Source organism: Brassica rapa, chromosome A03, assembly GCF_000309985.2.
Source record: "Brassica rapa cultivar Chiifu-401-42 chromosome A03, CAAS_Brap_v3.01, whole genome shotgun sequence".
NCBI classification, from domain to species: Eukaryota; Viridiplantae; Streptophyta; class Magnoliopsida; order Brassicales; family Brassicaceae; genus Brassica; species Brassica rapa.
Window position 1 is genome coordinate 34199685 of NC_024797.2, and position 26756 is coordinate 34226440.

Sequence of the window (26756 nt, forward strand, 5' to 3'; positions counted from 1 at the left end):
TCATATATTGGATTTTGGCTTGCATTTAACAGACTGAAAAATCTTTTGGCTTCTTCGTTGGGATCTTCTTCAATGCTTTCATGAGAGGACGTATGCTCAATAAAGGCATCACTTATCATCTCAACATAAGAGTTTGGAGCTTGCATGGAAACATCTGTGGGCGTGTTTGTATTTTCCTGAGCATGTCGTGAGTGATTGTCAACCTCATACACTTCTCCATGTGCAACCCAAACAAGATAATTGGCCATAAATCCTCTGTTATATAAATGGCCAGTGACTGTTTGCTCATCAAGAAATTTTCTATTCTCACACTTAATACACGGGCAAAATATTTTCTGCTTTTGAGTAAATAAAACATGGTTTTTGGCAACAACCATGAAATATTTCAATCCTTTTGTAAATGCATTAGAGACCTGATTGGTATTGGGATCAATTCTTGCATACATCCATTGCCTCATAGCATGATTAGCATTACTCGAAGACATTTAGAAATTCAAAAAATCTGCAACCAAACAATCTAGAACTTGAATATATCATTAACTAAATGCATAAGTACATGTACCAGGAATGTCAAACAAATAATTACCTCAGTTTTGCTTTTGAAAAATTTATTAGGTATCAGCAGACTCCCGAATGGCACCTATATCACGTAGTCAACAAGTAGACGTAAGTTTTCCGAGCCTTTCAAAGTTGTCTAGATTTAGACTTCTGAGACTGTAGTTGAATAGCATAAATTAAGAAACACATATATCAGATTCATCATACCGAGTGTGAGCAGAATCGTATGACAAGTAGACGTAAGTCAGTGTTCCGAGCCGTTCAATCAAGGAAGAAGAAGAGCAACAAAATTGTATCTGTTTTTTTACAGGATTAAAACAGAGGTTAAGCAAATAATCCTTATAAGACTTAAACTACAAAGCTAATAAAACCAGAGAGAAAAATAATAGATAAGAAGATAGAAGGAGTCAACTTACTTAAGGGAGTTAAACAGAAGATTTAGAGAGAGATTAAGACAGGAAGTCTAACGTCTCTGTTGTGCTGCTGTGATATGCTCTGTTTCATAAAAAAAGGTTCGTTAAGTTTTCTGGTTTGAGACAAAAAGTGGAGACGGAGATAAGAAGTTTTTTTGCTTAAAGATTTGGAAGAAGGTACGTGTCTAGTTTATTTGTTTTCTTATTCTTTTTTTTTTTTGCTGACGATCTTGGACGTAACTTAACTTGAGTTAAAAGAAAAAAAAAATAAGAGATAAAGATGTTATGTATATAGTATATTTAATTTATAACTATCTTCCAAAAAATATGTAAATAATTTTTTTTTGTCTAATTTTTTTTTAATAGGAATAAGTAAATTATACCATATTAGATGAAAACAAAATTAAATTCGTAAAATAAAATATTAGCAAAATCTCAAGCATCTGAAACTTAAAAAAATATAGTCTACATGTTTAAATATACAATATAAATATATATTATATAGTTTTATATTTAATATACGAAAATCTTCTCTATAAAAACATATAATAAAAGATATGATCACTGTCACATATTTTGTCACGTTTTTTTATATATTTTCATTTTGCAAATTAGCAATGATTCAAAACGTTGAATGTTTCTTGCAAAATTTGCAAGATATTTATTTATGTTGCAAAAGGTTGCAATTTAGTAACAAAAATATGCAATGTCTGTTATAGTTGTTATTTTGCAATAAATTTGTAATGAAATTGTAACAAATATTTATTATTGCAAAAATATTGCAATAATCATAACAAAGTATCAACGAAAATGGACGTCGCAATTTTTCTATTGCAATAGAGCTATTTTCTTGTAGTGAGAGAAAGACGAGAACAACAGCGATTAGCAATCTGAGTGTGAAAATAATAATACTCCAGTCTTTTCTTATAGTAACAGAAGCAGGATGTTGTGTTGTAGTTAAAGCCTTGAACTCACTTACCTTTGTGATTGTTCAAACTCTTTGAGCTCAAAAGGAATAGGCAGAGTGTAATCATAAATGTAATCAAGTTTCTTCGCACGTCGATAATAATATGCAATCTTAAGAATAGTCGCCAGATCTACCCCATCCTCCTAACATATGTAGATCAATCGTACTGTAGATTAGTAAACTAAATACAATGTTTGATTCAAACATGCAGAAGATGTGAGAACCTTAACAAGAAGCGGAACTGTCCATTATTCACAAACTCAAGGACTTCACATTTTGGCAATGCATAACGGAGTCTATCAGTGTCTTCTTTTTTCAGTAACCATTGATCACGTCCACTGCAACATCCATAGCCGTATTATAGCTACCACTTAGCTTCTTTACAAGCAAAAAGATCGGTGAACTTCAACTTTAAATTAATAATGGAAATAAATAACTTTATGAACCTGAGAAGTATAAGTGTTTGGGTTTTAACTGTGTACACATCTGCAAAACAAGATCAATCTGATTTAGTACAGAAATGAGGTACTATGAAAGGAGTCACTTGACAACCGAACAAAAAAAACAAAAAGGAAAGCAAGCCATCACTTTAGCATCTTCAACGACCTGATTCAACCCCTTAGCTCCTTCAACAGCCATCTCTTTAGCTTCTTCTACATGCATCACTTTCTTCAGTCATTCTTAGAACTCCTACAAGTAAACGATACACAAAGAAGACATCACATATACAAACTACATAACTCACAAGTTAAACTTTTTTGCTAGTCATCAGCCATTTCACCTCGAACCCATTTTCTACTGTGATGTTTGCTTGATTTGAATGTAAGTTTTCACATACGACAAAAGCTTTATCATTATTTAACTACACATCAACAAATTTTTCTTTTGTTAATATTCATCCAAGATACTATAATTTCAAGTTACAATAAAAATATTGATATGAAATAGATAAAAAAAACTCACAGTGCTGCCATCAGTTTATGGCAAGGGTCTCTGTTTTCTTTGCAGCTTCTTCAATCTTTCTTCCTCGTTTCCCAAGCTCTCGTAACTCTCTCTCTCTCACTTTCTCTCTCCAATGGCAGCGGTGAAATTAAGCAGAAACCAGTACGTTTACGTGGCAAAGCTCGCCGAGCAAGCGGAGCGTTACGAGGAGATGGTACAGTTCATGGAGCAATTTGTCCCAGAGGAGAATACGGTGGAAGAGCGAAATCTACTCTCAATCGCGTACAAGAACGTGAAAGGATCTATAAGCGCCGCGTGGAGGATCGTATCCTCAATCGAGCACAAAGAAACAAGCCCTTTAGGGTTAGTTTAGTCATTGTAACTACACATCTTAGGTATTTATGAAAATGTTCTTCTATTGAAGGTAAAGTTGAATAATGGTACTACATAAAGTGTAAACGTGAAATTTCTCCTATCAAATTATAGACATTCTTATATTATTCAGTCTAATAAAAATCTAACTAACAAGATTATCTTATTTTAGTCTGATTGTAATATATTCTTTTGATTTATTTCTCCACCCTGAACACTCCCGTCCACAAACACAAAAGTCACATGAGCGGAAAACATCACTCAGGGGATTGACCTTCTCCCAATCTAACCCGGGCTGCATCGTCATGCAACGCTTGTCCATGGGAGCGGTCCACTCCATGGGCGCGGCCCACTCCATGGAGAGTAGGTCACTCCACCACTCGAGAATTGGGCTTCTCCCAATCTTACCCCATGGTCCATCCACATCACCGGAGAATTGTGCTTCTCCCAATCTAACCCCGAGACGGACACATACTCAAAAGCATTAGTCTAGATGCAACACAACTCAAACCAGCATGAGGGAGATCCTCCTCTAACCTCCATGCAACACACATGTAGACTAAATGCACGACACACACACCCACTTGCCCTAGTCTAGACAACAACACAAAACACAACTGGCATGAGGGAGCTCCATCTCTAACCTCCATGCGACACTTGTTCTAGACACAAAAATTCTAAATCGAGCGACACACTAAACAACTACCCGACATAAGAAAGAGTCTCACTCAAATCTCTATGCAATCCGAACTACACTACATGCAATGCATATGAACCGGCATGAGAAGAGTTTCACTCAAATCTACATGCTACACAACACCATAACATATGCAACTACAAAACTAATGATGCATGCATGTAATCTAACCACTTAACAACACAATGCATATCAATCATGGTATCACCCTTAGACAACCATGTTCACAACAACAAGACAAGATCTGTATAACCATAACTATAACATGCATTATAACTAAACAGTCAAGCATGGGTTCTACCAACTCCCACACGCACACACATAAACCGCAAAGGCGGTCCTAGATCATGAACCCTCACGGTTCAAGTTCTCCAACCTGCATACACACACGGTTAGCAACACACAACACACACACACACATGGAACCCACCTAGGTTTTCACAACCCGCACAACACCTCCAAAAGCGAAAGACCACATCTCCTATCACAACACAACAGATCCTAGGACAAGGATCAACACATGGAAAAGCCTCCTACACTCTCCTCACTCACTTAGAAATTTTTATCAGTTTTTGCCATTTTCTCTCTCAAGAACAAACCATAAGATCGACTGAGAGAGAAGGCACAGGGGGTTTCTAAACTTCTAAAACTCATCCTAAGGGTCCTATTTATAGCCAAAAAGTATTGTGGGAACACTTGACATGTGTAGTTCCACTTGTCACCAAAATGCATTCCAAAAGCTCCCATGCATGAAAGTACACTGAATCAAACCATTTACGTCCCATCTTCTAGAAATTAAACCACCTTCCCATGTAGGTTCACTGTACCCAAAATCAGAACGAAACTTGACTCCCAAGTTAAGTTTCCACCTCACCACTTTTTAGCTCCAAAATGGCCTTTAAGCTTAACACATGTGAAACCTACTTCGTAGGATTGTCTCCCTTGCTCCTGTAGACTTCAGTGTGTAGGGGAAGAACCAATGCATGGAATTTTTCGTGCCTGATATGTTGCCATTAGCCTTCTCCCTTCTTAACCAAACCACACAAATGGCCCATTTTGACACTTTCGGGTCATTAATCTTCCAATCTGTTTTTCTTGTGCTCCAGCCCAATCCAATACTTCCCCTGAGTCCTAAATAAAGCTTAGATGTCGTGGGTTTCATGTAGAAAATCCTTCCTTCAGCCCATAGTTTCCATTACCCATTGTAGTCCATTTCGGGAACAAATGGTATCTCCATGTCTTCTTGCTCTCTAGATGTGTTTTGCCCCTGATTTCTTCACCATAAAATTCATTGATTTATTACACACCATGTCCAAGATTGAAGGAATTTGGTCCCCTCCACGTGGCATGCTCCTATTGATTGCTCGGATGGGTTATATGGACCAATGGGGTTCTTTCTCTCTCCTTTGACTTTACTTGACTTTGACATCTGAGTTGACCATTTCCAGAAGTCAAGAAAATGTGTAAAATATTTCTATGAACTCCTTTTCCATGTTTACACAAAGTTTGGCCACATTTGCCCTCAACTAGCTCGTTTCTACCATATCGGCCAAAACCGTCTTCCTCCGGACTATCTTGGTCTTCCTCCTAATCATCTTGGTTTTGTCTTGACCAGACTCTAAAATACCTTAAATATGGTTTCTAAATTGACTCTCTAACTCATGTATTCATAGTAGCCACCTTCGTCTTCTGGCCGTCACCAAACCTCTACGTAGACCATCTCTGAAACCTCTACTGACCATCTCCTTATAGGCCCGTACAAATTTGATTCTGATTCGACAAAACATCTTCCACTAACCCAACTTGATGATTGAGATTGAGTATTACTTGAATTGTTGACTTTGGAAATTCTCCATGCTCAGCCATGACCCTTTCGTAGCTCAAATTCTATCTATGCGATCAAATCTGATTTTTTCCTCTACCGTTCTTCAAAACTCCTCGACCAAACCTCTAGTCATAACTCTATATAGCATAATACTCCAAATGTTGATCGATCCTAATTTGTTGACTTTTTGTTGACTTGATTCCCTTGAGCAAGGTATTACATTATCCCCTCCTTAAATGAATTCGTCCCTGAATTCACAAGGTACTTCTATCTTCTTCTACCACCTTCTGAACTTTGCTTCGGCTTCCTCGATCTGTTCCTTGGTTCTATGTTATCGATGTCACTATTTGCTTCTACCATCTGCTTCTTTCTTTTACTACTAATGCCACCATTTGATAATAAACTCTTCGACCACCGTCTACTCACATCACAACTCCGGCTTGTCGTGCGATCAACTCCACAATTTCTTTACTCGAAATTTCCATTCTTGTCTCCCCTCCATGGAAAGGACTTCTTCTTGATCACCGGCACCAAATTGCCTCCTTGTTTGGGCTTTCATCTTCAACTCCTCTCATCCTCCTCTGGTCTTACACCTGATTAGGCTTCATCTTTTATTCTCGTCATATTTTTTTTTCTTGGCTTTACACCGTTTGGGCTTCACCACTAGACTTCTTCGGATTGGTCTTCCACTTGACATCTCTTCCCTGACTCTTCGGCTTTTTGCTCTTCAATAACTTTTACTTCTTGAGGCATCACCATTCCAAATACACCATACACTCTAGCCTCCATGCTTCCATTACGGTCTCGGTTGCTTCTTCACTAGCTCGACCACTGATTACTTTGATCTTGCACACTCGCTGCCGGTGTTTACTACGGTCGCCTCTGGTTCTAGATTTTCTTCATGCACGCACAAGTCTTCCTGAGTACACCTTGTCAAGGTTTGTGTCCTTCCGACACCACACCCACTTACAACACATCACATGGCTATAAATAAGGGCCGGCTTCCAAAACTCTAGGGTTCACTCTCTCCTAAAAAAAACAAGGTTTCCTAAAGCGAAGCTTAACTACCTCAACTTAGCAAGGTCTACACACTACACAACACTTGCTACCCGGACACACAGTCCTCAATGCCACAACAAAGAAGGTTGCACACGCAACACAACAACAAAACAAAACAACAACCACAACACCCAAAGAGAAGGATCAGCAACCACCTACCTTAGCTCCCACGAGCTCAACGACGAGGGTTCCTAGAATGGCCACGGTTTCTATGGTTCTATCTTCCCGTTGCAGATGAGGCTGGTCGAGCAGGGCTGGCAGGGGGAACGACGGAGATGTGTATGGCTTAGATCACGCTGGTCATTAGACAATCTGCGACAAAGTGTCCACGAGTTTCACACGAGGTGCAGATCAGGTAAGCATTCAAGTCCGGCTGACTCCTAATCCTGGTGCACGCCCGAGTATGATGGTCGCCTGCTCCACACACATTGCTTTCTCTTCCGGTTGGAATGTCGCGAGAGTCTTGAACATTTGATGCTGGTCCTCCACTAGTACCTCCTTTTTCCACTTGTCCTCCTAGAGCTCCACTTGTTCTGGTCATCCCATTCTGAGTACCCTCCATCATCTAAACTTCCCTCTCGGTCTCTCGTTGAACTTCCTTGTCCAGTTCCCTTGCTTCTGTTCCAACTTCCGGATTGGTTGGTGATGACTCCATTGGCATTGGCGAGTAATGGTACTCGTAGTATGGGTCAAATAATTGTCCAATACTTTCCAAGCTGAAATCAATAGATCCTCCAAGTGAGAACGCTGGACTCCAAGCTGGCATCAGGATCCATGGACTGGTCTCTCGGGAACTGAAGTCGGCAATGTTGATGGCCACCGTGCTGTCTGATGAGATCTCAATGATTTCCAGCGGTGGTTGTTCAATTATCTCCACATCGGATGAATTGATCTCCATTGCCTCCCACAACTCATTGCCATAGCCGTACTGGAAGTTGAATGAGTCGGATGATGCTTGTGGAATGGCTTCCATGCTTTGGAAAAAGTTCATACCCTCCAAATGATCAGATTCTTCTTCAATCTATTCAAGTACCTCAGCTTCCTCAAACTCGGATGACCCGGTCTCATGCAAACTCTCGGTTCTCTCGACCACATTCTCATTTTCAAAGTTGGAATCAGACTCTGACTCGCTGGATGAGCTCGATTCACTTGACCCGTCATAACCGGCTGCTTCAGTCACTTGCCCAACTTTTCGTAACCGTACCACATTTCCCATCCTCGATCCACTCTCGCCCTGTCGATTACCAACACCAGAAACTGCAACACAAGATAAGAATGAGATCCTAAATTCCCAAAAACTGATCTAACATATCTAGTCCTAAGAAGAGGACGTTCCAGTTCCCTATTGACGTTGTTTGCGATTCCTTTTGACTCGATAAAACATTTGAAAACCCACAAACGAAAGCACGGTATCTCAACCATGCTCTGATACCACCATTTCTAACACCCACGGACCGTCCTAGGTCGGACTAACCCAGAACGACCCGAAAGTGTCACAGTTTTGACGAGTACCGTAGTCAGTCCGACCAACAATTTAAACAAATTCAAAATCTCGACCAGTCCGGCCACAATACTGTCCCTCTCGACCTTGGCCTAAGGCTTACCAACCCGTACCTCGGCCAAGAGTTGTGTTAAGTTTGGACAAAACTATATATCAGGGTTCTACGGGGATTTTACTAAACAAACATACTTTATTTATTTCACAAAGTCGGGAACTCGACTAAAGTCCTCAAATACAACAACAAAGAGAAAATAACGAGTCAAACGGTACCAATAAAAATCAAAACGAGTGAAAACATAAACATCTTGCTCCTTGCAAACAACACCAGAAAACTACGCTGGCCTCGTCCTCCTAACCCCGCAACCGCACAACCCTATACGGTTACCTGCAAAGAAAAGGGGGGGGGGTGAGCAATCATAGATTACTCAGTGAGTTCCCAAACACAGAACAACAACGACCCCTCCCCTTTGCGCAAACACAAACACAACAACAAGAAAGCAATGCGGAAGAGTAAACGTGCAACTACTAAAGCAATGCAATAACTTAAACATGAATGCAATCGCTCAAACATGAATGCAATGCAATAACTCTACTCCCCAATCTCATCCCGAGACCTAACTACAAACCACACGACAATCTAGACTCAATCCTAGACAAAAAACAAAACACTCGAAGGACGGAGCCTCGCTCTACACATCCCGGGATCCCTTCACAACCCGGAGCGCTATCCTCTCCACCCTGAACACTCCCGTACACTAACACAAAACTCACATGACCGGAAAACATCACTCTGGGGATTGGGTTTCTTCCAATCTAACCCGGACTACATCGTCATGCAGCGTTTGTCTATGGGCGCAACCCACTTCACGTTGACAAGCCGTGGAGAGTAGTTCACTCCACCACTGGAGAATTGGGTTTCTCCCAATCTAAACCCATGGTCCACGCACATCACCGGAGAATTGGGCTTCTCCCAATCTAACTCCGAGACGGCCACACACTCACAAGAATTAGTATAGATGCAACACAACTCAAACCAGCATGAGGAAGCTCCACCTCTAACCTCCATTCAACACACATCTAGACTAAATGCACGACACACACACCCACTCGCCCTAGTCTAGACCACAACACAAAACACAACTAGCATGAGGGAGCTCCATCTCTAACCTCCATGCGACACTTGGTCTAGACTCGACAACTCTAAAGCGAGTGACACACTAAACAACTACCCGACATAAGAGAGAGTCTCACTCAAATCTCTATGCAACCCCAACTTCACTACATGCAATCCATATGAACCGGCATGAGAGAGTTTCACTCAAATCTACATTCTACACAACACCATAACATATGCAACCACAAAACTAAGGATGCCTGCATGTAATCTAACCACTTAACAACACAATACATATCAATCATGGTATCACCCATAGACAACCATGTTCACAACAACAAGACAAGATATGCATAACCATAACTATAACATACATTATAATTAAACACTCAAGCATGGGGTCTACCAACTCCCACACGCACACACATAAACCGCAAATGTGGTCCTAGCTCATGAACCCTCATGGTTCAAGCTGCATACACACATGGTTAGCAACACACAAGACACATACACAGAGGTCCACCTAGGTCTTCACAAGCCGCACAACACCTCCAAAAGCCAAAGACCACCTCTCTTAGCACAACACAACAGATCCTAGGACAAGGATCAACACACGGAAATACTCTCCTCACTCACTTAGAAATTTTTATCGTTTTTAGCCATTTTCTCTCTCAAGAACAACCCATAAGATAGAGTGAGAGAGAAGGCACATGGGGTTTCTAAAATTTTAAAACTCATCCTAAGGGTCCTATTTATAGCGAAAAAGTAGGGTGGGAACACTTGACATGTGTAGTTCCACTTGTCACCAAAATGCACTCCAAAAGCTCCCATGCACTAAAGTACACTGAATCAAACCATTTACGTCCCATCTTCTAGAAGTTAAACCTCCTTCCCATGTAGGTTCACTGTACCAAAAATCAAAACGAACCTACTCCTTAGGCTTGTATCACTTGCTCCTGTAGACTTCAGTTTGTAGGGGAGAACCACTGCATGGAAGTTTTTGTGCTGATATGTTTTCACAACTCAATCTGGCATCCTTTTCCCTCAACTAGCTCGTTTCGACCATATCGGCCAAAACCGTCTTCCTCCGGACTATCTTGGTGTTCCTCCAAACCATCTTGGTTTTGTCTTGACAAAACTCTCAAATATGTCCTAAAATACCTTAAATAAGGTTCCTAGATAGATTCCCTAACTCATGAATTTATAGTAGCCACCTTCGTCTTCTAACCGTTACCAAACCTCTGCGTAGACCATCTCTGAAACTTCTACCGACCATCTCCTTATAGGCTCGTACAAACTTGATTCTGATTCGACCAAATGTCTTCCACTAACCCAACTTGATGATTGAGATTGAGTCTTACTTAAATTGTTGACTTTGGAAATTCTCCATGCTCGACCATGATCCTTTCGTAGCTCAGATTCTATCTCTGCGATCAAATCTGATTTTTGCTCGACCGTTCTTTAAAACTCCTCGACTGAACCTCTAGTCATAATTCTATATAGCATAATACTCCAAATGTTGGTCAATCCTAAGTCATTGACTTTGCGTTGACTTGATGTCCTTGACCAGAGGTATTACAGGACGGTCGAAAGAGCTCTTAAAAATTTGTTTTTAGAACCTAATCCTAATCTCTTTCTTCACTTTTTAATATTTTGTTTAGTTTATTAGTTAGAACTCCGAACGAGAACCTCTCAGTGAAAGTCTATTACTATTATATGCAAAACAGTTTATCATTTTAATATTCATCCTAAGGTTCATTTTAATTTTTAAGGAATGGATTTTTTACTTTTTATTTTATCTTTGTAACATGAAATTGTTACAAATCTTAAAAACTATTTGTAGCACTAAATTAAATATGTGCTAATTGAAGAGTTCCCTGGTAATCTTTTCCTGAAGGATTGTGATACAACCAAAATTTGCTACACTAAATTTACTGGACCAATAGTCAATCGATAAATAGAATTATCAAAAGATTGTGATACCGACATGAGATCGTTGTCATATATGTAGATTTCTTAAGGCCTTATAAAAAGTGTTCCTTTTGGGTCTTCTATTACGCAAACAAATATTCATTTGAGACTAAAGTAGTTCGATAAATTCATAACTCGGAGGTCAAGATTGAATTGAGAAGATTCAGAATTGAAAAATCTGTTAGAAGCTATTCTGATAATCGATCGATTTGAGAGAGAAAACCTAATCCTCTTTTCTTTCTATCAATGATCGAGCGAGTGAAAAATACTAATGAAATGGAACGGCATCGTCCCCACTCGGACAGTTTGCTGGTAATTAAAAGTCTGGTCCAACATTATATTCAGTTTCGTTTGGTCCGGCCCATCAATATCCAAATTTATGTTCTAATTATCAAATATTGCAAGCTTTTGATTTCCTAAATGTTACATATATAAATTGAACATTTTTCATAATTTTCACCTTGCGGAAGGCGCAGGTTTTATCCTAATTTGAAGTTATAGATAGAGACGGCACCATCAAATATTTTTTTGTGATGTTAGACTATGGGGTTGTTCGTTTCTCCCTCTATCATCTCCATCTAGCTGCTCAATCTATATGATCCATCCAAATGATCCATCCAGATTTTAGGAGCTGTTCGTTTTCTCATCTAGATGAGTCATCTGGATGATTTTTATGTTTGTTTCTTTATTTCTATTTTCATCCAAATGAGTTTAATAAACAAATTACAAATATACCATTGCTTTGATTTAATCATATGTTTGATATTAATTTTAACTATACTAACTTTTATTATTTAGTATAAAATATATTTACACTGAAATTTTTTAAAATTAACATTTCACATTAATAGATTTTTATTTCATATAAATTTATTTATTTTGGCGGGAAAATGCGTTTTTTGGTTTTGGCAGGAAAATACGTTTTTCGGTTTTGGCAGGAAATCGTTTTTACAGTTTTACCGGAAAACTTGCTTTTACGATTTTAGCGAAAAACACGTTTTTACAGTTTTGGCAAGAAAATACGCCATTACGGTTTTGGCAAGAAAATACGCTTTTGCGGATTTGGCGAGAAAACGCGTTTTGTGAGTTTGGCGGAAAAATGTGTTTTGCGGTTTTTGCGAGAAAACACATTTTTACTATTTTGGCGGGAAAACGAGTTCTGGCAGGAAAACGCGTTTTTGCGGTTTTGGCGGAAAATTATGTCTTGTGGGTTTTGGCGGAAAAATGTGTTTTGTAGTTTTAGTGGAAAATTCTTTTTTTTTGTGGTTTTATCGTTTTTCATGAGTGATAAAATGATATTAGGTTTGAGTTTGTAATTGTTAATTACATGGGGGTGTAAAATACATTGTACCATTTTGACAAACCCATTTCTATCTAGATTATCCAATTGGGATCAGCCAGCTGATTTTCAAAATTAAACCTAAATTTTTAAAACTTATTCAGATGAGTCATCTAGATAACTTGTACTTTTAATGCCTAAATAAACAAAACTCTCATATTCATTCAGATGGCTCATCTAGATGGAGAAACGAAAAACTCCTATCTCCAATGTATTTTGTTAGTGTTTTATAAAATATAATAATTTTATAATAAAATTGGGATTTACTCTTAAATATTTCTTTACGAAAACGATCTCTATTTGAAATATAAAGTTTCCTCTATAATTGCACTGAGTACAATGTATCTAGCACTACCTTCTATTTAACTACTAAATCACGCTGATTGCCCCTCAATGTGTTTGTATTGATGTGACTAAAACGTACCTTGACCAATGTTTAGTCACCCAAAAATTGATATCATGTACACATGAGTGTTTTTTCTTCAAAAACGATTTATCCTTTTAATATGTAGACGTACACTTTACTCAAAACAATCTCACGCGGCCTTTAATATCCAAAAACCATACTGATTAGCATACAAACATATACATATGCATACATATAAAGCAAACCCTTCCCTTCAATCTAAAGCCTTCATCGAGCTAAAGAAAATTTATATCTCATGATCAACTTAATTGATGTCTTCCCCTTCACATCTTCTTCTCATTTTCTCGCAACAACAACAAATAGGAGATCAATAACTCATTCAAGATCAAAAATGGCGACAACAACAACATTCTATTTTCCCTCTCTTTCACTAATAATAATAATAATCATATTATTAGTCTCCTTCCTTCCTTCTCATCTAAAAGGTTCACCCTCCACTAGTAGTACTACTCAAGAACGTTTCAAGGGATCTTCAAAGCTTCTCGATCTCCTCCTAAGAGATTACACTCTAAACTCTTTCAAGAACCAACATTACACAATCAAGACCGGCGTTCTTCGGCGTATTCATCTCCCTTCTAACTACTCCGGCATAAATCTCGACGCTATCAGGTTCCGTTGTGGGAGTCTCCGGCGATATGGAGCTCAGCTCCAAGAAATCCATATCGGTGTCGGAGCGGTTCTTGAACCGTGTGGTGAACGTCTTGTGGTTGTGAGACAGATCTTGGGATCAAAATGGTCTGATATCTATTACAGGAACTATGATCTATCTGGTTATAGACTTATCTCTCCTGTTCTAGGACTCTTAGCTTATAATGCCATAAACGACGTTTTGGGTAATAATTTGAGCAGCTCTTATCAGATAAGTCTTCTCCTAGACGATGCTAAAGATCCGTCCACAGTTAATTTCGGAAATATTTCTGGACCGTCGATGGTAGAGAGAACGTTCTTGAATAAGCCAATGTGTGTGACTTTCGGGCTAGAAGGGAAAGTAATGTTTGCGGGAGAAGTGAAGCCGTATGTCTGCGCCGTTAAAACTAACGGACATTTTGGTTTAGTGGTGACGGATGATCAGGATTCGTCCAAATCAGGCGGTGGAGGAGAAAATGAGATGAAGAAGGAGAAGATTGGACGGTGGAGATCGGTTGTTGGTGGGCTTGTTGGATCGGTGACGGTAGGGGTGGTGCTTTTAGGGCTTGTGGTGGCGGGGGCTGTTGTGACGGCGAAGAAGCGGAGGAGAAGAGCAAAAAGGGAAGAGAAGGTGAGAAAAGCTTATGAAGAAGAAGCTCTGAGAGTAGTGACAATGGTGGGGCATTCTAGGGTTTTTGTTGCTTCTCCTACAAGGACTTTGCCTGGTTTCGTGGAACATGAGTGTGTTCCTAATTAATTAGTTTAATTTACTTACGTTTGGTTTCCTTTTTATTGTTTCCCGTTTCTTGTAAAAATGTTTTATTTAAATATATATGCTTTTTTTGTAACTGATTTAAATATATACTAGGTGGTTGTCCGCGATTTCACATGTATAAACATTTTATAATGAAAATTATATATTATGTTGAATAGTAATTATAACTATTAAAAATAACATTTTTATTTTAAATAGTTTAAATCAAAAATTTTGGTATTGTATAGTCGTAGAAGATTATTGAAATATAACGATAATTCTATAAATTTTAATATAAGTCTCCAAAAATATTTTTATGACATAATTTGTGATTAATAAAAAACCCAAAGATTAATGAACAAAAAGTTATTTTATAACACTTTCTACTTTCGCATTATTTTGTCTACCACTTTATTTTATTTAGAAGTAAAATAGTTACAAAATTTTTATTATTGTGTCAAATCAAACTTTCTCACGCGTTTTTGATTTAGTGTTTAACATAACACTCACAATTGGGTAACCAAATAAATGCATCCTTAAATTCTATCCAATCATCACACTATCGTATCAAACAATTGTTTATTTAAAAGTGCTATTCTTTAAAAGTATTACTTTCATTTTTAAAAATATATTTTAATACATACATATTTTAATTTAATACTATTAATAATTATATATAAGAAAAATATTATCTAACATTTTAAATAACATGATGTCATTATTATAGACATATATACTTATTATTAATGTGAATAATTTTATTACATCAAAATAACATGATTCTATTTTATAATATTTTTGATAAATTTGTTATCATACATTGTAAAAGTTTATTTTACCACAAAATATACATATCATTATTTCGTAAATAGTTTTTAAAAATAAATTAATTTATTTTATATTTTCCATCTTCTACCATATCAATTTTAGAACATGTCATATATATTGATTTTTCGTACTTAATTTGTCTTCATGTTATAAAAACATATGAAACAAATTAATTAACAGTTATAGTAATTGGTGAACATGGTTTCGGAACCAGAAGAATGACCAGCATTTGAAAGTTATTTGGAAGATATCAAGCTTCTCAAAGGAAACTTCCTCAACTCAGACATCGTACATGTACCTCGGACGGCGAACCTTCGGGCGGATAGCTTAGCACGTAGTGCACGCAAGCAACTGTCCTTTGTCGTTCACATGGATGCGGAGTTACCAATATGGTATACAGAGTCAACATGAGTCTGTAAATTTTTTGCTGAAAAAAAAATACGTAAAACCCATGTATTTCGTCAAACAAATAAAAAGTTAAGTATGTAAAAGTATAAAATAACCAAGAATACAAAAAAAAGTTTTATTATTCTTCACACATTTGTTTTATATATGTGTCATTTCATTTTTTTCCTATTACAAAAATAAGCATGTCAATTTTATCTTAACTCTAGTCTTGTATTAATATATTGTTTCTGTTTCTTCAATTTATATTATAATAAATGAACTAGTCATAGCTGATTTTTATTATATATCATAATAAAAATATAAAAAATAAAAATTTAATAAATGAAAATTCAAATAAACGAGTTAGTTTCCTTTTAGGCGAGAAACCACCTAGAATTTGCAGACAACCACCTAGAACTATAGATTTGGTTGTTCTAGAATTAGTTTCCTTTTTAAAATTTTAATTTAATAAATAAAAATCCAAATACCAACAACCAAACAAATCTATATTATTAAAACAGAAACATTGTGTTAGATCTAACATTTATTTTATAAGTTTTTAAATTAAATACATCATCCTACTTTATAGTTAAACCTACATTAAATCACTAATATTCTTTTCCTTATACTACTATCAATGTTTCCAAACAATATAGTCATTTCTTTATACTACTATCTATTTTCCCAAACAACACTATAATTAATCTTATGTCCAAACAATATAAAATATTGGAACTTATCTTTTTAATAACCAAATATTTAAATAAATTAAATAATTAAAAAATATTCAAAAATTTATAATAAATGAAAATAAATAAAACTTACTTTTACAGGTTTAAATACTACAAAAACATTTCAATCAATGATAAATCAATTAAATTAACATATTATTTTATTTATATTTACTACATAATGGTTCTATCATTTATTTAAGTAAGATAACAATTTAATATTAGCCATTACATAAAAAATAAATATATAAACATTATACAGTGTACAATCCTACTATATAAAAGCTACTAATTTTGAGGCTTCTTAGGAGTGCCACATAGGACAAAAATTCCCCACCAATCAAACTGCCACGTCATCGCGAATGTTTAGATGATGGGTCTCGAACCATCCAAACCCTTCAAAATAGTCAGCCCATTGTATAACTTATCGCTTCCTTTTCTTTAGTCTACTCACCTCAAACGTCTCCAGCGACTCCAAAACTGTTCGTCTACCAAACTTCACCGGTGTAACTCCTACGACTACAACAATGGCACTTCAATGCTCCATTATAACTCATCAACTGAATACTCTTTGTACCTCTCCACATTCCTCCTTTCAATCTTTTGCCCAGTTCCTTAAATTTGATTTGTCACAAAAAGTCAGTGCATCAGATAGTTTTTGAAATTCAAATAATACTAGGTGTTTTCCTGCACCATGTGCAACATAAATTTTTTAAAAAGTTTAATTATATTTAAAATGAAATTTATTAATATTATATATTTTATTATTTTGATTAATATTTAATATAAAGTTGATTATTTTTGCGACTATAATGTTTGCTATTGTGATTAACACCTTTTTACAGTACTCTGTTTGTATCTTTTTTTATTAGTCTTAGTCATGTTCATGTTCCTTTTTTCTTTTTCTTTTTGGTAAAATGATTAAAAAAAAAGACTGAAGCTAAAATTAATCTTTTTGTTCTTGATCATTCACGTTATCTTCAAAGTCAATAGCATGGCCAACGTAAATGATCGACGCTGAGATTTCAGCTTTTCTGATTCTTACTATTCTAATGTTTCAATATAATTTAAATATTCTCTTTGTTTTATAATATAATGGTTTAAAAGTATTTTTTGTTTCACTATATAAATTTTTTTTATATTTTTTTGGTAGGGAAATTGTTTTTATAGTTCAATGTAACTTTATATTTATTGAATATTGTGTGGCCAATTAAATTATGTAAATTACTGTGTAATTGATTAAATTTATATATTAAATGACAGTTTTCTAAAGTAATAACTTTTAAATATTACAGATTTTAATTAAAATTGATTACATTTTGAAACAGATAGAGTAATCTATAAACTAACTCTATATAGATATGAGGACAAAATTGTAAAGAGGTCTCATCTTAAATTTCTCTCATATTATGCATTCCTAATTGGAAGGAGATAATCAACATCTAATTTTATGTTACTCTCAGTATATTAGAAATGGTCGAACCGTAAACCAATTAAGGATGATGTAAGGAAGACATAAAGATGTATTTCCAGTTATCACAAATATAGAATCAATTGACAACAACTTAATTATGTCCAGCGTAGGACAATATATAAGAGTTTTCATACCTTCTAATATTATAGTATTTCACTATATGAGTGGTTAAATCAGTTTTCTCTAGCACAAATACTCACTCCATTCTTAGAGTTTAAGCTTTTCTATCTGATGATATTAGTAATTTGATCCAAAAAAAAGAAGAAACGGTCGAACTGTACATTATAATTAGAGAAAGAAAACAAACAAAAATCAACCGATGACTTATGGTATATGAAACAAAAATTGAAAATATCAATTCTCTGTAATTAAAGAATAATGCGATAAAATTGTAAAAATACAAAAAATATTTAGTAAAATAAAATCATAATATAATTTCCATAATTGATAGTGCTCAGCTACACTAAAAAGTCTAAATTTACAACATACACATTTTTATGTACATTTTAAACCTATTATCAAATTAAAATGATTCTAAAAAAAAGTGCCAGCACGAAGAGTTAAAAAATATACTATAAAATATAATACATAACGTTAAAAATACATTATCACTGATCACTAAAAAATCATGTTAGTAGTAATAAAAATGAAATGACAACACATTTATTAAAACCATAGAACCACACGCAATAAGGTGTTATTAAATATACAAATTACAAATTAAATATGCTCAACGCAAACACACATAAAAATGAGACATCATATTTGGATATATTTAAATAAATAATTTTAAATATATTATATTCTTGATAATTTTAAAATTACTTAAAAAGAAACTAAATTATTAAAAAAATAATATACAAATAAACTAAAGCAATATTTTGTAACATCAAAATAATAAATGAATAAAAAATATAGTATGTTAATAAAATAGATATTAGATTTTAAAGACTTCTAATTCATGTAATATTACAAAATTCAAAATTTGTTTATTACAATTAATATTTTACATTAGATATATTAAAATAATATTCTAGATCGATATTCAATTGTCAGTTTTCAACTACTACACATAAAAAAATATTATTAAGTACGCTTTTTTTTTGAAAAAGAAGTTTTATATTTTAAGTAGGTTATTGGAGTACTTTTTCTTTTCGTAAATTTATTCGAGATGAGATTTCGATCTTTTAAACTAAGATAATTTGTGTTCTATACATAATTATTTATTTTTTACATAACTATAAAATTTCAGACTTCATTCTTCATATTTTATTAGTTAATTGTGTTACATATATTAGAAATATTTACTTCAAACTAAAAATAAAAAAAAATTAAATTTAAAAATTAGTTATATATAATTTAATATAGAAAAATTCACATATAAATAAAAACGAAAAATGTAACAAATTTAACTATATTATCCGCGCGTAGCGCGGAGAAAGGATCTAGTCCTACTTTATAAAAGGGACTAAATCCCTCCTTTCTAAGCCATGCCACATAGGAAAAATATTGTGAACCAACCAAGATGCCATGTCATCCGGACTTGGCTTGAATTTAAAAAAAAAAGCTATTTTCAGAGTCCATTCGACCCATCTCGAAGCCCATTTCCGAGCCACTCTCTCATAAGCATAATTCCGTGTTCTAAACATCCCGTGTTAAATTTTTTTAAACACTCATATCTTAGAAATAGTTTAGAAAATATCTTTCCTACTATATAAAATGGACTAAATCCCTCCTTTCTAAGCCATGCCACATAGACAAAATATTGTGAACCAACCAAGATGCCATGTGTGACACCCCCGATCGTAGTTGACCAGAAATGACACGGTTGACGTTCCTCGATGGTTGATCCGAGGTTCTCAGAATACTTCTGATCGCCCTAGACCAACAACCAAAGAACACCAACGTTCCTATCAGATATCACTCTAGGCTTTTCAACCCGAAAAAGCAATACCCGATAGTTAGTTCGTCCGGACAAGGACTAATATCATTTGGAACCCGTATTTTAAAAACATTCTTTATACACTATATACTTATTCATTTAAAAGAATCTTACAAAATCTTATAGATTAACCTCGAGGTTTTTGGTCAACAAACCTTATACATAAAGTATATCAAAACGACTGCAAGGATAATAAAACTACCGTTGGCTAATGCCGTTCCTTCCCGTCCTAGAGTAAAGGTCTCCCACCTACTGGTTACCTGCATATCAAATGAGTCATGAGTAACTAGTTTACTCAGTGAGTCTAATCCCACACCCAAACACATATCAATAGTATCCCGAGCAAGCGACACCATTTGAATGCAGTGGAATTATATTCCATAATTAATATAATTATAAGGCCTCTCAATCCATCCATGTGAATCTATCTTAAACATCACCTCCACGATACCCGCCAATCACTCACTCTTAATATATATATATATATATGCTAAACCCGGAAAACCACCAAGGCTAACCGAGCTTAACAGGGAATAAATATAACCATCATCTCCATCAGATATTCCAAGATAGAACATCCAACGCTGCATGCAGTTACACGGCCTCCAGGGTGCGACCCCATCATTGTGTCTTCATGACCTTGATCCATATCGCAGGACCAATTCACGGCAATGCGGGACTTTTGGGAGAGTGAGTATACAATAAGACTTCACATGATTCATACTTATTCATAGAATAATATAGATTAGTACTTGAAAACAAGTACTAAGGCTCGGGATAACCTCAAAGAATTATTCTTATTAATTCTTAAGTATTTAAACTAGATAAATACTTCATGTATAAATATAGATCAAGGGATAATACTTAATCAATCAACCATAATTACTCCTTAATTAATCCATGATTAATCCTTAATTAATCAATGATTATCCCTTAATTAATTCATGATTAATTCTTAATTAATCAACCATATTCATATGCAATCATGCATACTCATTCATAATTCATTCATCATCTATCTAGACTCACCTTTAAATCCATGAGATTGGCTAAGAAAGACTAGACTCGAGCTCAAGCTAATCACACTTCACTTCTGGATCACTCTCGGTTCATAACCATCACAAGGATCCGGCTGATCCGAATACTCTCCTTGGCCATCGGTTTTACTCAACTAATTAAACTTGACTGGTTGTCTCTCTTCAAGCTAACCACGAATTAACCGATCAAAATCAAAGGCTGAAGAACATGGGTGATTCTAAACTCTTGGATACCAAACCTTCAGCTCTTAACCACACCACAACACACTGGATAAAGTCACAGGGTGGTGAGAAAGGTTTGTCCATGCTCAATTCTCTTCTCTGAATTTTTTTCTGAATTTTTCAACTAGTTTTTCTCACTATTTTTTCTCTCTTCTTTCTCTCTTTCTCTCTGAATTTTTCTCTGGTTTTTCTTGCAGGTTATGAACGTCCAGAGGAGAGAAGAAGGTATTTTATAGCATGAGGGGTTGCTTCAGCTGAGGGTTTACTTAAAACAAAGCAAGTTGCTGTCCTTTCCCTCCTTTGAAGAAAGATTATTTTGTTTTTATTAAAGCTTGTGACTTTCATGTGACTTTAGTGAAGCAAGCAAGCAGGTAGGTGCAGCTCATGTGACTGATTTACTGAGAAAGCAAGCAGAATAGCTGGTGAAGGTATTAGACTGGTCAGAATTTAGTTAAGAAACTTAACGACAATTTCGGACAGTTTTCGACTAAAATTTATCATCCTTCGAATCTCGTCTTGCTTTCAACTAAGCTTGCCTAGCTTAAATAAAATTCGACCAACATTATTAACACTCTACAATAACTATCAATGAGAGGCCTTTCGACCACAAGACAGTCCCGTCGAGGTATTAATTCACCGGGTCGACTTTATTTTTAAATCTGATTGACCAACTCCAAACTGGTCGACCGGAGTTTTTCTCGACCAACCAAAAATTAACTGGCTCGTGAGGGTTATTACATTCTCCCCCCCCCCCCCCCCCCCCCCCCCCCCCTTAAAATAATTTGTCCCCGAATTCTCAAAACATAGCTGTACAGACTTTTACTGAACACTGGAGTCTCTGCAAGAAGCTTAAGATATACAACTCTGAACTTATCCTCACCTGCCCGTGTCAAAACAATTGATGGTTCCCCAAATACTTGAATTTTTACAAATTTTTCCTTTTCTCCAATCTTCCGATATGGTGCTCACCTATCCGCAAAGGACCTTTAGGATAGGCTAAATAGGGTTACAAGTTTTCTGGTCTCAGCAGTTCTATCATACTGGGTCTGATATAAGATTACGCAAAATCGGATCACCAATAGCATAACTAAAAGAAGTTCCGGTCAACAGATAACCATGTAGTAGTATATGGCTGGTTAGGCTCATGCAAGTCTAAGATATGCATAGACGTAGATACGTCCTCTAACTAATTTCATACTTCATCAATACTTTTACTCCATTCCAAGGTAACACCATTCTCAGTCGATCAACTCATTGGTGGATATGGTTTCTAACTCTTGAACAAACTTCTGATGGTAACCGGCCAATCCACAGAACTTCGAATCTCGATAACTGAAATTGAGTACGACCATTATGTAGTAGTAGCGATCTTTTGTAAATATGCAACAACTCCTTGTTCATTTACTGACTAAGGGATCTAACTTCCAATTTCCGTGCAGAAATATTTACTACAACGTGAAGCGTCCATCAAACGTCCTTGGAATAAAACTGCGCCTTGCGACCGATCTTAACCATTCTTCAATTCTAGAACTTGATACTTGACCCTGATGGTCACGTCCTTGATTTTATACTCGAACATAACCGCAAACTCTGGTTCTTCTTCTTTACCACTGACATGGGTACACTCCACAGAAAATAACTAAGTCAAACGAAACCTTTCTCCAAACAAATCTTCTGACTGCTACTTGAATTCGGCTAGAACCACTTGGATAGATGCCTAGGCAATTGCAGCGAATCAAGGTTCAACCAGAATACTTGACGGGTTACTTTTGGATGTCAACAAATTTTCCACTTTCTTAAACATAGCTTCATGTTCCCTAGTTATCTAACTGTCCTTGATACTCTGCTTCTTGTTATTTTCTCTCCGCCCAATTATGATGATAATGGAATACGCCACTTCACCATTTACCAAAAGGTTCCCAACTCTCCAGACTGATATGAGCGAGGCTCCAACACGTAGTAGAATACCATTGCAGACCAACGGTAACTGGTCTTCTCTCAAAGACTTCCTTCCTCAACAACATCCTAATTGAGCTCGATAAATAGATAGCCAATCTCACTCTAGATAGAAACAAACCGCTCTAATGGAAGTACTAAGGAATGGGGATGGGATACGAAGGCATACCATAACTCTAAATGGCAGCCATTACTTCCACGAATAAGAACAGTGTACTTGAATTCACTAAAGTGAATCCTTCCTAAAACAATGACACTACCCGAGAACTACATCTATGTGTTGTTCCCGCATCAAACACAATATGGGCGGAAAATTCCATCCATAGGCAAGGTCTCATACGACACCTTGATCACTCCTTCACTTATGTATTTAATCTTTCATAAATTTTTAAAATGCACACAACAAGCAATAGGATAAGAAGCAAACCTGTGATTGGACCTATTCAGAGGTTTTGACGGTCCATGCAACTATAAAGTGTAGGCTCTACCCAAGTAGCCAAACACTTAGTCAGTGACTAATGGTAAGGAAAGCGAACAATTTTAACAAGCGGTACCCTAGGTATAGGTAAAAATATCGGGTAACTTCATGGGCCATGGTAGGATAACCTCTGTACTCATTACTGGGACCACCGAAGCGCGAATGACGTAAGCGATCAAGGATTTCATATACTTGAACAATCATCACCTTACTCTCCTTGCTAGCCAAAACCAAAACAACTCAGGGTCCTCGGTCTTGATCTGATGAAACGTCCAACAAAAATTATCTCCATCGACTTTCTTGATTCATTACTTGAAACTGACCTTCTATCTGAATAGGTTGATAGTTAAATAATCTGCATGACTTGGTAAACTTCTTCAGTAAAAACGGCTTCTATATAATTCATGTGATCCTCCACCAATTCCTCATAGCTCTTAAGCTTTATAGTTTGGGTTACTCTGAGATTAATGGCTAAGTCACAATAGTACATCTTCATAATCTATAGCTCATCCTCCAAACCATAATGGATGAATCAGATTAACTTGACTTCGAAACCTTGGCGGAAACATCTCACTGTGCGAACTCCATATCGGTCCCATGTTTTGGGTAGAAAACACTCCATCTTGAACTCTTGAAAGAAATCCGCCTAACTTGGACTAACATTTCCCAAATGATGCTTGACGCTTAATCACCAACTTATTGTATCATTCTTGATGATGTATGGTTCCATATCCTTCTTGCAATCTTCTGAACAATGGGCCACGTTAGTTGTTCTGCTCCTAGTGTTTCAATCGAAATCTTCCTCTATACAAAATCTACATCGAATGGTTTAGTACTTGACGGTGTCGTCCCAACTTCTTTATCTTTTTCATAAACTTGGAGATGTCTTGTTGCAACGGAATGGTGCTGGTGCGTCCATCATCTTGTACTACTGCTGAACTATCTCCGCCACCAACGTTAAGCTTGAAACAAGTGCTGAATCAATCAGGCTTCTACGTCTCTGGTTCTGGTACGTTTGGGCATAAGCTGGATTGAAATGAGCAGCCAAAAGAATAAGTCATATGAAGTCGGATATTCTGAACCGGATCATCACCAACAACGTCAACTTTAACTTCAATAAAACACGGGCCAAAGATGTAATTGATGTGTCAACTCTGTCTCATATATCTTTGAATATCGATATCCACACTAGAAATTGTAGGAACCGCAGGAAAGCATGATGATACCAACTACGAGCATGATGGTAGCAAACCCAAGCACGTCGTTAGCTCAGCCGAGCATGATGATAATGGATTGAAGCATGACCGGATTGAACCAAAACATGATGATAACAAACCGAATCATGACGGTAGAAAGCTCAATCATGACTGTAGGAATCTCAATCTTGACAGGATCAAAATTGTTAAGTACACTCCACTCCGTCGAGCTTGTCTTGATGCATCTTGTATGAAAGATAACAGTAAGGTAACCACCCATGACTATCTATCCTAAGAGGAAGGAACCAGCCAGCACATCTTAATTATCCTTGCGACTCATTTTGACTAGAAAAACGTTTGAAACAAGTCCCATTCAAGAATCGTATAACCATGCTCTGATACCACCTTTGTGACACCCCCGATCGTAGTTGACCGGAAATGACACGGTTGATGTTCCTCGATGGTTGATCCGAGGTTCTCAGAATACTTCTGATCGCCTTAGACCAACAACCAAAGAACACCAATGTTCCTATCAGATATCACTCTAGGCTTTTCAACCCGAAAAAGCAATACCCGATAGTTAGTTCGTCCGGACAAGGACTAATATCATTTGGAACCCGTACTTTAAAAACATTCTTTATACACTATATACTTATTCATTTAAAAGAATCTTACAAAATCTTATAGATTAACCTCGAGGTTTTCGGTCAACAAACCTTATACATAAAGTATATCAAAACGACTGCAAGGATAATAAAACTACCGCTGGCTAATGCCGTTCCTTCCCGTCCTAGAGTAAAGGTCTCCCACCTACTGGTTACCTGCATATCAAATGAGTCATGAGTAACTAGTTTACTCAGTGAGTCTAATCCCACACCCAAACACATATCAATAGTATCCCGATCAAGCGACACCATTTGAATGCTGTGGAATTATATTCCATAATTAATATAATTATAAGGCCTCTCAATCCATCCATGTGAATCTATCTTAAACATCACCTCCACGATACCCGCCAATCACTCACTCTTAATATATATATATATATATGCTAAACCCGGAAAACCACCAAGGCTAACCGAGCTTAACGGGGAATAAATATAACCATCATCTCCATCAGATATTCCAAGATAGAACATCCAACGCTGCATGCAGTTACACGGTCTCCAGGGTGCGACCCCATCATCGTGTCTTCATGACCTTGATCCATATCGCAGGACCAATTCACGGCAATGCGGGACTTTCGGGAGAGTGAGTATACAATAAGACTTCACATGATTCATACTTATTCATAGAATAATATAGATTAGTACTTGAGAACAAGTACTAAGGCTCGGGATAACCTCAAAGAATTATTCTTATTAATTCTTAAGTATTTAAACTAGATAAATACTTAATATATAAATATAGATCAAGGGATAATACTTAATCAATCAACCATAATTACTCCTTAATTAATCCATAATTAATCCTTAATTAATCAATGATTATCCTTTAATTAATTCATGATTAATTCTTAATTAATCAACCATATTCATATGCAATCATGCATACTCATTCATAATTCATTCATCATCTATCTAGACTCACCTTTAAATCCATGAGATTGGCTAAGGAAGACTAGACTCGAGCTCAAGCTAATCACACTTCACTTCTGGATCACTCTCGGTTCAGAACCATCACAAGGATCCGGCTGATCCGAATACTCTCCTTGGCCATCGGTTTTACTCAACTAATTAAACTTGACTGGTTGTCTCTCTTCAAGCTAACCACGAATTAACCGATCAAAATCAAAGGCTGAAGAACATGGGTGATTCTAAACTCTTGGACACCAAACCTTCAGCTCTTAACCACACCAGAACACACTGGATAAAGTCACAGGGTGGTGAGAAAGGTTTGTACATGCTCAATTCTCTTCTCTGAATTGTTTTCTGAATTT

The 26756-nt window shown here is 36.2% G+C and overlaps 1 protein-coding gene across 1 annotated transcript; it reads left to right on the plus strand.

Annotated features, from left to right (window-relative positions):
- The first annotated feature begins 1877 nt into the window (after window positions 1-1877).
- On the plus strand, window positions 1878-18667 carry LOC103847859. Its single transcript, XM_033288428.1, has one exon. It carries the CDS (start codon window positions 13421-13423, stop codon window positions 14567-14569), a length of 1149 nt encoding a protein of 382 aa, XP_033144319.1. The 5' UTR covers window positions 1878-13420; the 3' UTR covers window positions 14570-18667.
- The last annotated feature ends 8089 nt before the right edge of the window (window positions 18668-26756 follow it).

Coding starts and splice junctions, on each gene's coding strand:
- LOC103847859 (XM_033288428.1), top strand. CDS start 13,421: ATGATCAACTTAATTGATGTCTTCCCCTTCACATCTTCTTCTCATTTT.